At 35.3% G+C, this 13,246-nt stretch overlaps 1 protein-coding gene across 2 annotated transcripts; it reads left to right on the top strand.

Annotated features, from left to right (window-relative positions):
- The first annotated feature begins 2,308 nt into the window (after positions 1-2,308).
- ywhaqb (tyrosine 3-monooxygenase/tryptophan 5-monooxygenase activation protein, theta polypeptide b) lies at positions 2,309-12,423 on the top strand. 2 transcript variants are annotated; one of them, XM_015002054.2, is made up of 6 exons: positions 2,309-2,415; positions 2,818-3,201; positions 9,457-9,580; positions 9,697-9,860; positions 9,943-10,038; positions 11,535-12,423. In XM_015002054.2, exons 2-6 carry the CDS (start codon positions 2,908-2,910, stop codon positions 11,604-11,606), a joined length of 750 nt encoding a protein of 249 aa, XP_014857540.2. In that variant the 5' UTR covers positions 2,309-2,415; positions 2,818-2,907; the 3' UTR covers positions 11,607-12,423. The 2 variants fall into 2 exon arrangements, with proteins under 2 accessions (XP_014857540.2, XP_014857541.2); XM_015002055.2 differs by having other exon boundaries at positions 2,333-2,415; positions 2,885-3,201.
- The last annotated feature ends 823 nt before the right edge of the window (positions 12,424-13,246 follow it).

Below are 13,246 nucleotides of genomic sequence, written 5' to 3'. Positions count from 1 at the left end.
ACATCGGTAACACTTTATTTGAAAGGGGGTGAATAAGACTGACATGACACTGTCATAAACATGTCATAACGCCTGTTATGAACATGAATAAGCCTTCATGAATATTTATGACTGTTGTCATAAAGCGTCATTCGGTAAATTATGACACTTTTAATACAAAGTTGACATTATGCAAAATGTCTTTGTTATGACAACTTGACATTAACCAAGAAATCATTACTGATATAAATTTGTTATAAAAGTATTACTGATTGCACTTTAAAAATTAGGTAACTTTATGTTATTAAAGGTAAAGTTTAAACAGTAATGATTTCTTGGTTAATGTCAAGTTGTCATAATAAAACATTTTGAATTATGTCAACTTTGTATTAAAAGTGTCATAATTTACCGAATGACGCTTTATGACAACAGTCATAAATATTCATGAAGGCTTATTGATGTTCATGACAAGTGTTATGTCATGTTTATGACGGTGTCATGACAGTCTTACTCAACCCCCTTCAAATAAAGTGTTACCAAAACATCTAAGTTGCTTGAAATGTTTTAATGTTTTGTACGTTACTTTAGAGTTTCTTTTATGCGGGAAGCCTTGATTTCTGGCACAAGTTTTTAAACGCTCCACTCTTAATATGGAGGAGGCGTTGACGTGTCTTTTTTTTTACGCTAATGTCTATTTACTGCAGCGTGTTTGAGCAGGGAAGAAACTCACCATGGCAATACGATAATGTCTCCATACGTCGCTCTGATTGGAGGAAACCCCGCAGTCCTCGTTCTCTGCAGAATTGCGGTTCATAGACATTTGAAGAATAGACGCCGCAGGAAGGGACGCCGCATGACCGTCAGTATGGAGCCACATTCAGTAAATTTGAAACATTGCTAATAAAGTTCATTTATTACAGTAATTCAATTCACTACTTAAACATGTTCTATACGTTAATTACATACATGCTGATATTTTCAAGCCTGTATTTCAATTAATTATGATTTTTGTGCTCATGTAAAATTAGAATATTACATAAGATCAATAAAAAACTTGTAGCTTTAAAGGATGTTTTCAAAAAGTAGTTTTAATCTAATAAACAATGCACATCAGAAGTCATATTCTAATTTGCAGATATTTTTATTGCTATTTAAAGAGGGTTTTAACAAATAACATTTATTTTATTTTACCTTGACAAATTACCAACTGTAACTGAATTAAGCTTAGTGTTTAAATGTTTTTAAAAGTAATTTAAATTCACTCTAAACACAGGTTTATGTTTGAAGTCTTATTATTTGCAGATATTCAGTTTGTCTCAGTTCCTCACCTACATAGATGGACCAAATGGTACAGAGGAGTACAATTTGCTTCATAAAGGCCTATCTTTGCTGGTAAATAACATGTGCTGAACTTAATCAGCATACTAAGCTTGGTCCTACAATAAGAGTAATCAGATATATAAACATTTTTTATACTCAAAAGAGCATCAGGAGATGAGCCAGGAAAGGTTTATGTAACTCCACTGTTCTCTATATAAAATTAAATATGGCTCTTCTTGGGATCATAAGATGTGCAGATGTTGGCCAGAGACTGGAACTGAGCTAATTTTCCCTTAACTGGTTTATATCACTAAGAATTCCCACTATTTTCAGTTTAAAGAGGCATCAACCAACACCATGTACACCATACTGTTTTCAGTTTATTAAAAATGATTTAACGCTACGTTTAGCTCATTTTTTGTGTACTCTTTAATATCTTACAATTCTAGAAAACCACTAATGACAGAAATATATGCAGACAACTTGAATTTCTTTTAATGTTTGGTCCATAGAATTGGTTAAGGACCAACAAATAAATAAATGGTTTAATTACTAAAAAAGTGAATGCCCACTGCTTTTTTCAACGAAACTTTCAGTATCTGGCCGTTATCAAGCACTACTCCACGTTTTTGACGATGATATCAATGTTTAAAGGGCAAACCCAAACAAAGAAAGCTCCAAAAACATGCCACATATCCCTAGCGGGAAGGTAAGTAAGTTATGTTTGATTTATCCAGAAACCCAAATTCCCAGGAAGACTTAAAGGTTTTCATACCACTCACAACATGGCGGACGCTCTGACATATAACTCCTACGGGGCAACGAAGCCAAAGCTCTGTCTGGTCTTCAATATCTGTGCTCCGATCATGATTCCGCCTACAAACCAAGACCCGCCTACTTCCCCCGCGCTAAAGCACGATTGGCTCAAATCAGCAACTGTCTCTGTCAATCCAACCAAACCCCGCTTTCTGATTGGAGGATTAGAATCCAGATGAGCCTCCTTCTTTTTTAGCACAATCACTTCGGTTTTTTTTTTTTTCGGCTACTACGGTTTTGTGCTGTTTGACCAATCCCTCAGCGCGGATCAGTTCGGGGAGAGAATTTGGACTCGATTCGGTGAGAAACAACGCATATTATATCTTTTATTCACATTTATTGGCTTACCGTAGAGTTAATAAAGTATCGGTCTGTTCAGAGATTTAATTAAGGTGCAGCTGACATGATATTTAAAAAGGAAAGGAGTGGCTGATGGAGCTAACGCTAGCCGCCGCATACAGATTTAGCGGCTGCTGCTGCTTATAGATCTGATGCTGTCAGCTAGCACACTGCTTTACATACAGATGAATAGTCTAATATTTTATTGAGGTGATTGTGATTAAAGTGAAGCTAAACCACATTTATTTATTTATTTATCATTGATTTATGCCCTTTACATAATAGATATGCGTTTTAATTTTACATAACAAAATTCTTTCTTTAAAATGATCACTCTTAAAGATGGTTACATTTCATTTACAGCTTGTGTAGAAATATTCCTCATCCACCCCCACTGACTGTCAGCGACACCGGGATTTCTTCATCTTAGAGAACCCCCCTGAACATAAAATAATGGACAGGACGGATCTGATCCAGAAGGCCAAGCTGGCGGAGCAGGCTGAGCGCTATGACGACATGGCAGACTGCATGAGGGAGGTGACGGAGATGGGAGGCGAGCTGTCAAACGAGGAGAGGAACCTGCTCTCTGTCGCTTACAAAAACGTGGTCGGGGCGCGGCGGTCCGCCTGGAGGGTGATGTCCAGCATCGGCCTGAAGACCGAGGGCAGCGAGAAGAAGCAGCAGATGGTCAAGGAGTACCGGGAAAAGGTGGAGAAGGAGCTGGAAGACATTTGCAACAATGTTTTGGTGAGTGCTGCAAATGTGCTGCTTACCCGAAAACCCATCTGTCTTGAAAGTCCTTTATATTGGGTCTTGTTGGATTTCAAAAGTACATTTATATTAGTAATTTTGTAAGGGGAAATTTTTTAAATTTTTAAAAAATACAAAGATATGTCTAAAACCTTTATATTTTACAGTTACTGCTAAGGGAAGCCTAACATTAAAGCTACAGTTTAACTTTAAAAATATATATATTGTTTTTTTTTTTTTTTGTTGTTTTTTTACATATATATAAAAACTGTCACTATGCCTTGACAGTATGGTATGTGACAGATGATCTGTGAAAAAAATCAAGCTCCTTGAGGCGGGTCTTAGCGCTGTCAATCAACCTCATGTGCACTTGCTCAGTTCTTCCTGATGGGAAAGCCTGGTTGAATAATGGGCTAGTTAGCATGGCCACCAGTGATAACAGATGAGCGGTTTTCATTATTCACAGGGATATGTTTAAAACTTTTATACAATTACTGCTAATGGAAACAAAACCTTAAAGCCTACAGTATAACTTTTTTTGTTGTTGTTGAAATTGTCACCATGTCTTGACAGTAAGGTAGATAATCTGTGAAAAAAAATCAAGCTCCACTGCCTTCCCCCAGTGCTTGTACGAAACAACCAATCAGAGCTGGAGGCAGGTCTTAGCGCTGTCAATCACTCTCACATGCGTCTGCTCATTAGGGCAGTTTGTCAGGAATGCTAGACTAGTTAGCATGGCCATCAATAAACAGTTTTATTCTAACTGTGAGTTGTTTCTCCACCAATTGAACAGTGAGTACACTAAGGTTGATTGACAGCGCTAAGACCCTCCTCCTGGCTGTGATTGGTTGTTTTTGGTTGGGAACGGTGCATTTCTACAGACGGCAATAACAGCTCAGGGAGGAGGTGGAGGAGATTGATCTTTTCACAGATTATCCATCTCAAACTGTCACAAAATGGTGACAATTTTAATAAATATGTAAAAAAAAACAAAAAAAACAGAACAAACATTTATTTAAAGTAAAAGTCACATTCTCCAGCTTTAAGTATCTCAGAAAATTTAAATATGACTAATGGCAAAAGAAATGTGATTCTCCATATTATTTTCTGGGTAACAGGGTTTCTTCAGTCAGAGGCTTCTCCATATTCACTGTAATACTGACTGCTACAGGAGATCCTTCTTGAATACAGCTGTCAGCAACACCAATGTTTTGAAAAATCTTGGATAAAATTACTTGCACCACCCAATTTCACTTTGAGATCAATAAATCATTTTTGAATTTGAGTTGAATGATGTTTGCACCAACATGGAGAAGATGGCAGACATCTGGAGCTTCTATAAGTCTAGATCTTTTAGAAATTGTATTTTGGGTTTTCACTAAATCAGCATAAATAGTCTTGAAACATAAAATATATATGTATATCAGAGTTTAATGTTCTTTGAATTTTGTAAATAACCTATTGATTATATTAAAATCAACTGAGATCAACTTGTACTTTATACATTCAGTTTTTTATAGATACTCCTGAGTACATAATTGAATAAAATCACCAATAATTTAGAATAAAATGGAAAAGAGGAGAAGAACATACTTTATAATCTTTACTGAACAAATGCTGAACTTAATCAGTGCACTAAGGGTGTGAGCGCTATAAGAGTCATCAGACATGTGATATAATACGCATTTAAAACAGAAGATCATCAGATGAAGATGAATCAGAAAAGGCTGGTTTATCTACCTCCCTTATTCTTAGAGTAAAATATCTTCTTTGTATCATAAGATGTAAAAATATTGGCCGAAATTGGACTAATTGCTAAAAACTCCCAAAGTTTTCAGTTTAAAGAGGCAGTAACCAAGAATAATCCACATTTTTTAAGTTTATTAAAAATCATTTAAAGGTTCAAATTCAAAAAATACTTTTTTTCATCCCAAAGGAAAATTAAATCAATTCTCCAATTTTGATCAGCTGCTCCCTGTGGTAAACCACCCTGTTGCTATAGTTACGCATCATAAAAATGTATGAAAGTATGATAAATATTGCCAAAAATCACAGCAGTTGTTAAAAAAAAAAAATAGCAATTTTACTCAGAGAAAGTTTTGAAACAGAAAAAATTTCAATGAAAGTACAGAGCTACTCCAATGTGCCGACACTCATTTCTAGAAAAGCATTTGCTTTAAAACATAATCTTGTAATTTCTTTATTTTTGTTGGGTTAAACCTACAACCTGTATCGATTAACCTGTAGCTCATTTTTCATGTCCTTCTGAAAACCATAAACAATCACCATCCTAGTAATGAAGTCCTGTTTGTAAGGTTAAATGGTATTGAGTGCGTTTCCTGTGACTTCTCTCTTGTTGTATAAATAAAGTGTGTGAATCCGGACAGGATAAGGAAACACTACAGAGTCCTTCCCTCTCCCGTTCCTGCCTGTTGGGAATCTGGATTTAGAACAATGAAGCTTTTTTTTTTTGGGTGTGAACTGACAATAGGTTGTGGTACCGAGTCAGCAAGGTGTGTCTGAATAGACTGAGTGAGTTGAGCACACACACACACACACACACACACACACACACACACACACACACACACACACACACACACACACACACACACACACACACACACACACACACACACACACACAGGAAGTGTAAGACACTCAGGGCCCCATCTGGCAGACAGAAGCCTCTTGCGGTTGCCCCATTGCAAGAATTCACATGTAGAAATGAGTCAGAGCAGTTTCATACGCCGCACCAATGCAACGCCCTCCTGAAGCCTTCATTTCAAGATTTAGCTGTAATGGATCACCAGATGATGCATTTTCACTTTTGGCTGGATTTGAAAAGCCCAGACTTTAAATTATTCCTGCTGTCAGAGTTGGGTTACTCAAGTAAGTAACGTTTGGAAAAAAAATCTACTTTTAGGAGTATTTTTGCTACACTGTACTTTTTACTTTTACTTGAGTATTTTTTGCTTGAATAAAATTTCTGTTTTCTGTCCACTGAATGAAAAACATGTTTTAACCAAAAATTCACCAGACACAGACCTGCAGTTTTTGTTAAATTTCATACATTTTTATTAAAATAATTTTTTATTCTTTTTAGTTACTTATATGAATAATTATCATTTTGGCCCTTAAAATGCCAAAATTTCCACTCAACTTTATATTTTGGTTCATCTGAATATGTAATTTTTAAATATGAAATGATTGATAATTTGATCAGTTACTCAGACTTTTTACCAAATGCTTTTTTTCTTTTACTTGAGTAAAAATATGTTGGAGTAGTTCTACTCTTACTTCAGTACAATTTTTGGGTACTTTATCCACCTCTGCCTGCTGAGTGTCAGTCTGAGTAAATCTGCGTGGAAACGTATCTGTAGGATCAGGATAATCTGGATTTTGGAAAACCCAGAAAAGTTGTTTGGTCCGACTATCGCCAAGCAACACCTGAGAATGTCGTCTGGGCTGCCTGTGACTCAGCTCATCCCATCTGAGCGTGTGTGTGTGTGTGTGTGTGAGTGTGTGTGTGTTGAGAAGAAGAGGGTGTGTCGGTTCTCAGAGGCTTGACAAGTCGACTTTTCGCCCTCAGTTGGAGAAACTGCTGGTTCTCCCCGTCTGTGTTGATTTCCTGCAGCCAGATGTTGCAGAGGTGCTTGGGTCTCCAGCAGGGTTATGATAATTTTGTTTTTCATTGTAATGCAGTTTGACTTTTTTTTTTAACTAATTCAGTTAGATTTAGTTTTTAGAGTGTTTGCTAGTTTTTATTTACTTAATTATTGTTGTTTTTTTTAGTTACAGCAGAAGTTTTAGGGTTTTTTTGGTGAATTTTTAGGTGCATAATTCAAAAATGTCAGTATTTTGATTATACATGTGTTGATTTGGAAATACTATTTTCGAAACCAACCACCTGACTCTGGTGTTTTCTCCCAACTTTCTCTTTGTTTTAGGTAATTTTATAAACTCACAATATAATTGCAGACAGTTAAACAAAAATGTTTTCTCACTTTCAGTTTTCATTAGTTTTAGTTAAATATAAATTAATTATGGAATTACCTGCATCAGCTTCAAACTTAGTTTCTATTAAATTTTTTGATGAGTAAATTAGCACTAATCATAAAGTGGAAACATTCAAACCTAGTCATTGTAAAGTCACCTGGAGCCAGAAGAAATGCACAACAAAAAGCAAAAAACAAGTTGTAGTATTTTCTAAGTAATTTATTTAGTATTTTGATACATATGGAGAGTGAGAAAATAAAGGTGAGTGACAGTAATTCTGTTTTTATGTAATAATCTCCTGTTTAAAATTCTTAAATTCAGTTAAAGATGCTTGCAAAAATTAAGATTTATGACTGTGATAAATTAGGTGTCCGCTCATCCTTAAAAAGTCTTAAGTTCATCAAAATTTAAATGCATGTCCTTTATATTCATTTCATGGCAACACTATTTAGTCTTGTACATTCAAAAGCAAGCAACTGGAAATTATGTTCACACCTAAACGTTGTCTTGCCTGTTCATGAAAAGATTTATGTATTTAAAAAAGAAAAACCCAGCATGTTGCATTTTTAGTTTTGTGTTATTTGACCCTAACCTTTCTAAAATTGAACCATGGCTTCCAATAAAGACAGAAATAGTTTGGAAAACAACACAGTGACCACCTAACAGAGCTTGAGGGGAATTTGGATTATTGTGAAACCTGGAGAGTCCCTACACCTGACTGACATCTAAACCCTCAGAAACGCTCTGACTTGGTTTTGAACCGAAGACCTTCCTGCTGTGAAGCAACAGCGTCAAACTGCAGCCGGGCTTTCTTCACATGCACAGCTGCATACCAAACATACCTGGACATTAACAACATGTCACAGTATTTTGATTATGCATGTTGCATGTCACGCTCACGCCATGCTGCAGCTATCCTAACAAATTTACTGTTGAGTTGGTGTTGAAAAAGTTTTTAGTAACTTCATAGTTGAACTGAAATGTTCTTGTTTTATATAAACTACCTAAAGTAATTCCCTCCCTCATCACTGCTTGAAAATCCTTTTTTAAATAATTTCACATTTCTAAAACTGTAAAAAAGGATAAAATGTTCTCTGTTTTGTATCTCAGCTGTTTGATCTGCCCAAATCGACTGATTTTTCTCTCTTGTTGAAGTTATTTAACTTCTGTATTAGATACAGTTTCACATGCAAGTTCAAGGCAACTCTTGCATAAATGATGTCATTTCAGGAAGTGATTAAGTCCTCATGTGATTTGTGATTTTGTACCAAAACAGCAAATTTTGCTATTTCAAGCCTTTAGATTTACATTAGCTGCTGTCGAGGCGTCTCTTAAAGCTGCAGTACAGTTTTTGTTTTTGTAGATTCAGCATTTTTCTGAATCTGCAAAATCTACAAACTCTGAACTTCCCTGGCAAGTTTAGAGTTTGAGATTCACAATTCAGGATTGACATGAATTTGATTTGACAGATGAGATACACACACAAAAACATGTAACATTATGCAGTTAAAAAAATGATGAAGCCAAATCAGAGTCGTCTTAAAGTGGAAAATGTAAGATGCGCCACCAAGTTGATTTATTTTTAATTGAATGTTAAATAGGACCTTTACTGAAAAAAAAATGTTGGGTTCAACTGTATGTTAAGCTAAATAAATCAAAACTAACCAAATCCTGGTCTTGTTGCTGAAAATGCCAATGAAACCAAATCTAAACAAAGATGATCGGCGTTTAGGACATTTTATTCAGTTTTTTTGTCAACTTTCTTTCAAACCTGCAAGAGCCTTTATATATTTTGCACCAATAATTATTTACAGATTTTGTGTTTTGTTGAAATATTATGTTTAATTTATTGTTGAGCAAGTAAAAATGGAATAGAATATTCCCACAAATACTTCGAATTTGACAGTTTTCTAAAACTTGCTCTGGATCCCTATGCAGTCTGAAATATTATTGAATTTGATCATTTTCTAAAAAAAATTTTATTTTTCTTGCCTTTTTCCCCTCCTTTTGTTTTCTGAAGAATATAAATCGTATAAGTCTGATAAAGCCAGTGGTTTAATCCATACTGAAAAGCTTTATGTTTGATCTTCCACATCATAGCTTCATTTTTGTTATCTGTTTTAGTGATGATGTGCAAAAATAGCTTTAAGTGAATATTAATCTGTAGCTTTGGTATAATTTTATTAAAATTAGTTGGCTCCCAGTATTACTGCTGTACAATTTGATATTAAAATCTTTCTATCTTTTTTGCAGAAACTGCTGGATAATTATTTAATCACCAACTCCAAAAACCCAGAGAGCAAAGTCTTCTATCTAAAGATGAAGGGAGACTACTACAGATACCTGGCAGAAGTTGCCTCTGGAGACAACAAATCGAGTAAGACCACAACATTCCTTTAATTTCAGTAATCTGTTTCATTTTAATCTGCTTCTAAAAGTTATTTACCAAGTTACGTAACGGTTATTGTTTTTAATCTTTTTGGTTTGTTTTAGAAACTATTGAAAACTCACAGCAAGCGTACCAGTCTGCGTTTGACATCAGCAAGACTGAGATGGAGCCCACACACCCCATCCGGCTGGGACTGGCCCTCAACTTCTCAGTCTTCTTCTACGAGATCCTGAACTCCCCAGATAAGGCCTGCGAGCTGGCCAAGAAGGTTGGCAGGCTTCCCGAACGCCGCCGCCGTCTCTCCGCTACGTCAGATGGAAACGCTTGAACGTGCATCTTTTCTTTTCCAGGCGTTTGACGACGCGATTGCAGAGCTGGACCAGCTTCATGAAGAGTCCTACAAGGACAGCACCCTCATCATGCAGCTGCTCAGAGACAACCTGACAGTAAGCGCTGCTTTCTAATGAACTCTAATTACATTGAGGTGTCTAGAACGGCCCAAAAACGAAGAAATTTAGAGATTAATTTCAGAAATTTTCTAGAAAAAAAAAGAAAAATTCAGTGTATGAAAACTTGAAAATTTGCCTGTGGCAACTTGGTCATTTTGAGATTAATCTAAAAAAAAATTTGTAGAAAGAACATAGAAATTTCTGTAATTTTGAAAAGCCAAATTTGACTCTGTACAGTGACCCTAATAAGCCGATGCAGGTCTCTTAAACAGGGGCATCTCAATAAATAATTCCAGTTAAAATGGAAAATAATATTTTAGAAAGTCATGTTACAAGGGTTTTATCTGTTAATTTGGATACATCTCAAGATAACCCAACGGAAGAGGATTATTCCACTGAAAAAATAAATAAATAAAAATTTCTGACTTTTTTTACTTCAGACTTCTGATTGTGAAAACTTCACACTACACCTGAAGTGACTTGGATTATGAGCCTTTCCAAACTTTGTGACATTGATTTCTGGGGAAAAAAAAAGACTCAACTCAAGGAATAGATTGTATATTATATCCTGCATGTGCTAGATTTTTTTTTCCTTCCACTAAACCTTCCATCAATATGATTGGATGCAGAAATGTATTTAGCAATTACCATTTTGTGGCAATCATAAATATAAATAAAGATAAAGCTTTAAAGAAGTGAATCTATATTAGGAGTTTCACCTTTTGAATTAAGTAACTGGCATTAAATACTTTTCAATGATATCCACATTTATTTTGAGTTATTTGGGACTTGTTGGTTAAAAAAGTAACATACAGCAGTATGTGCTTTGTATCGAGGTCACATGAACGCTGCTTACATGTGAAGTTTTCCTTCCGGTTTCACTTCTATCTTTTTGTTTCCTCGTTCTTTAATTCACTGTTATCTGCCAGTCACTACTGGCCTGAAAACGGTTGACTGGAAAACCTTTGGTGGGTTGTCTATAGCAACACTCTGAAAACCAGAGTGTTGCTTTGCGGTAGAAATTGGTCTAATTTCTACCGCAATTATATTTCCTCTGGATGCTAAGACAAAACTTGACTTATTTCAACAAAACTAACTTACAGGTAACTTTTTAGCAAAATATATGAGCTTGTTTTAAGTCAATAATTCCTTGATGGTAATAGTTCCACTGTCAGATTTGTTTAATTTATAACAATTTTCTTGTTTTTCCAGTGGAATTAGTACTTTTTCCTCAATATTAAGAAGTTATTAGCTTAAAAAAAGCTCTTATGTTGTTGAAAAGTTACTTGTAAGTTAGTTTTTCTATTTCAAATAAGTTAATTTTCTCATTTCAAGTGAACTAAGAAACTAGACCTGGTAAGATTTTGTGTTTTTGCAGTTCAACAACCCCTGAAATCCTGAAAACACATGATTGCATTTGAAAATTCAAAAATAAAACACTTCCTGTGCTCCTGTTTAGATTTTTAATCAGATATTTTTTTCCGTCTCCACAGCTATGGACATCGGATAACGCTCCTGAGGAGGGCAACGCCGGAGAAGGAGAAGCCGGCGAGACGGAGAACTAGAGCATGCATGCCCCAACTGTTGGGAAAACGACAGAAATGATTTTTAAAAAAAATTACGAATAAATCAACTTTCCTCGTTGTATGCTTCATAACACTCCACTGCTACATTCCATTGCTGAAAAATGATCTTGAACAACCAAAATAAAGTCTTTCAACAGATCAGATTTGGAGACTTCCTTCCATTCCTGTAGTTTTTCTCTCGGCCTTCCCATCTTATGCAGGTTCAGCTGTAGAAAAGTAAATAGGAATCTGATGTATGAGACCCCAATCCCTGGAAAGTTGAAAACCTGATCATTTCATTGCATCGTTTTGCAGTTTTTCTACCAGATTAGTGGTACTGTTACTTTTGCTCTGGGTTTAATTTGAACTAATTGTAATTTTTTATTCTTCAGGGAAAAGCCGGTGCACTTTCACTTGCTGGCTGAAGATGTTTGAACACAGCCAAGTACTGCCCAGTGGTTTGAACGTTCACTCCCTGCCAGTTCTGATCCCAGTGATGCGTTCACTGACGTCTGCTTGGGGTGAACTTACTGATGCCAATTAGTTTGTCAGTGGAGAGAAGCCATTCCTGATCCTTCACTTCTCTTGAAATTTTACACTGGAATGGGAACAAATTTAGTTTTAGCCACTCTACAGAAGTGAAATTTGTTGGTCTGTTTGGTGATGTACCATGTTTTTTTTTTTTTTTTTTTTGTTGAGATTTGGACCACTTTTTTGTTTTCTAATGAATTCAGTTGGTAGTCCTTAAACGCCTCGTGGAACTGTTGAATCCTGATGCATCCACTATGTTAACATGAATAAAACATTTTATAAGCCACGTCAATGTTCGTTCTTCATTTATACTTTTGGATTTAGGATTTATCTTTAGTTTAAAAGCACAAAGCATCACTGCTTTATTTTTATATATTTGTTTACATATTTTATTGCAGCATTAAATGACTTAAGATGGAAGTCATTTTAGGTCCTAAATAAACTGCAGAGTATGACAGAATGTTAGGGCTACACTAACATTTAAAAAATAAAATTACAAAAATAGTCATATGGCAACTTTAACTCTTTTTATACATATAAAAATAAATAAAAAAAAGAAGCCTTTGTAGACTTGTTAATTCATTTTAGTTGAGACATTGCTTCTTTTGGTCGAATATTCCCATTTGGTTTTAGATGCTGTGTGGCTGAAGGTATTTTAGCTCTTTTGTTTTTTTGGACGGCTGTCGTGATGTGTCACCATGGCAACAAGGAGTTGGAAAAATATGCTTCATGGCTGCAGAGCTGAACCACAGAGTAGAAATAACCATTTCTTCCATTAATCATAATGAGAAAGGATCAAATCCCTGACTCCGGTGTCTCCCTGCAGTTTTGTAACCATCCAGTCAGAGTGACATTTAAGAAGCGGCTGAACATTCCTGTATTTTATAAAAAGGCAGAACAATATCTAAACTTGCTTTAGTGGCTGTTGATGTTTTAGTGTTAGAAAGTATCTAAAAGTTGTTATCCATAAGTGTGTGAATGTTTTTATATTATTTTGGATTTAGACTATTTAAAGACAATTTAAGTTTATATCTGGTGTATCGCCATAAATATCAATATAGTTTAAACGTTATTCAAAGTAGCTCAGTTTAAAAAGAAATTTCATAGAA

The sequence above is a fragment of the Poecilia mexicana genome, unplaced genomic scaffold, assembly GCF_051168715.1.
Source record: "Poecilia mexicana isolate PSO_F unplaced genomic scaffold, ASM5116871v1 scaffold_22, whole genome shotgun sequence".
NCBI lineage: Eukaryota > Metazoa > Chordata > Actinopteri > Cyprinodontiformes > Poeciliidae > Poecilia > Poecilia mexicana.
The sequence above is the reverse complement of the archived record's forward strand: the minus strand, read 5'-3'. Positions and strand labels throughout refer to the sequence as shown.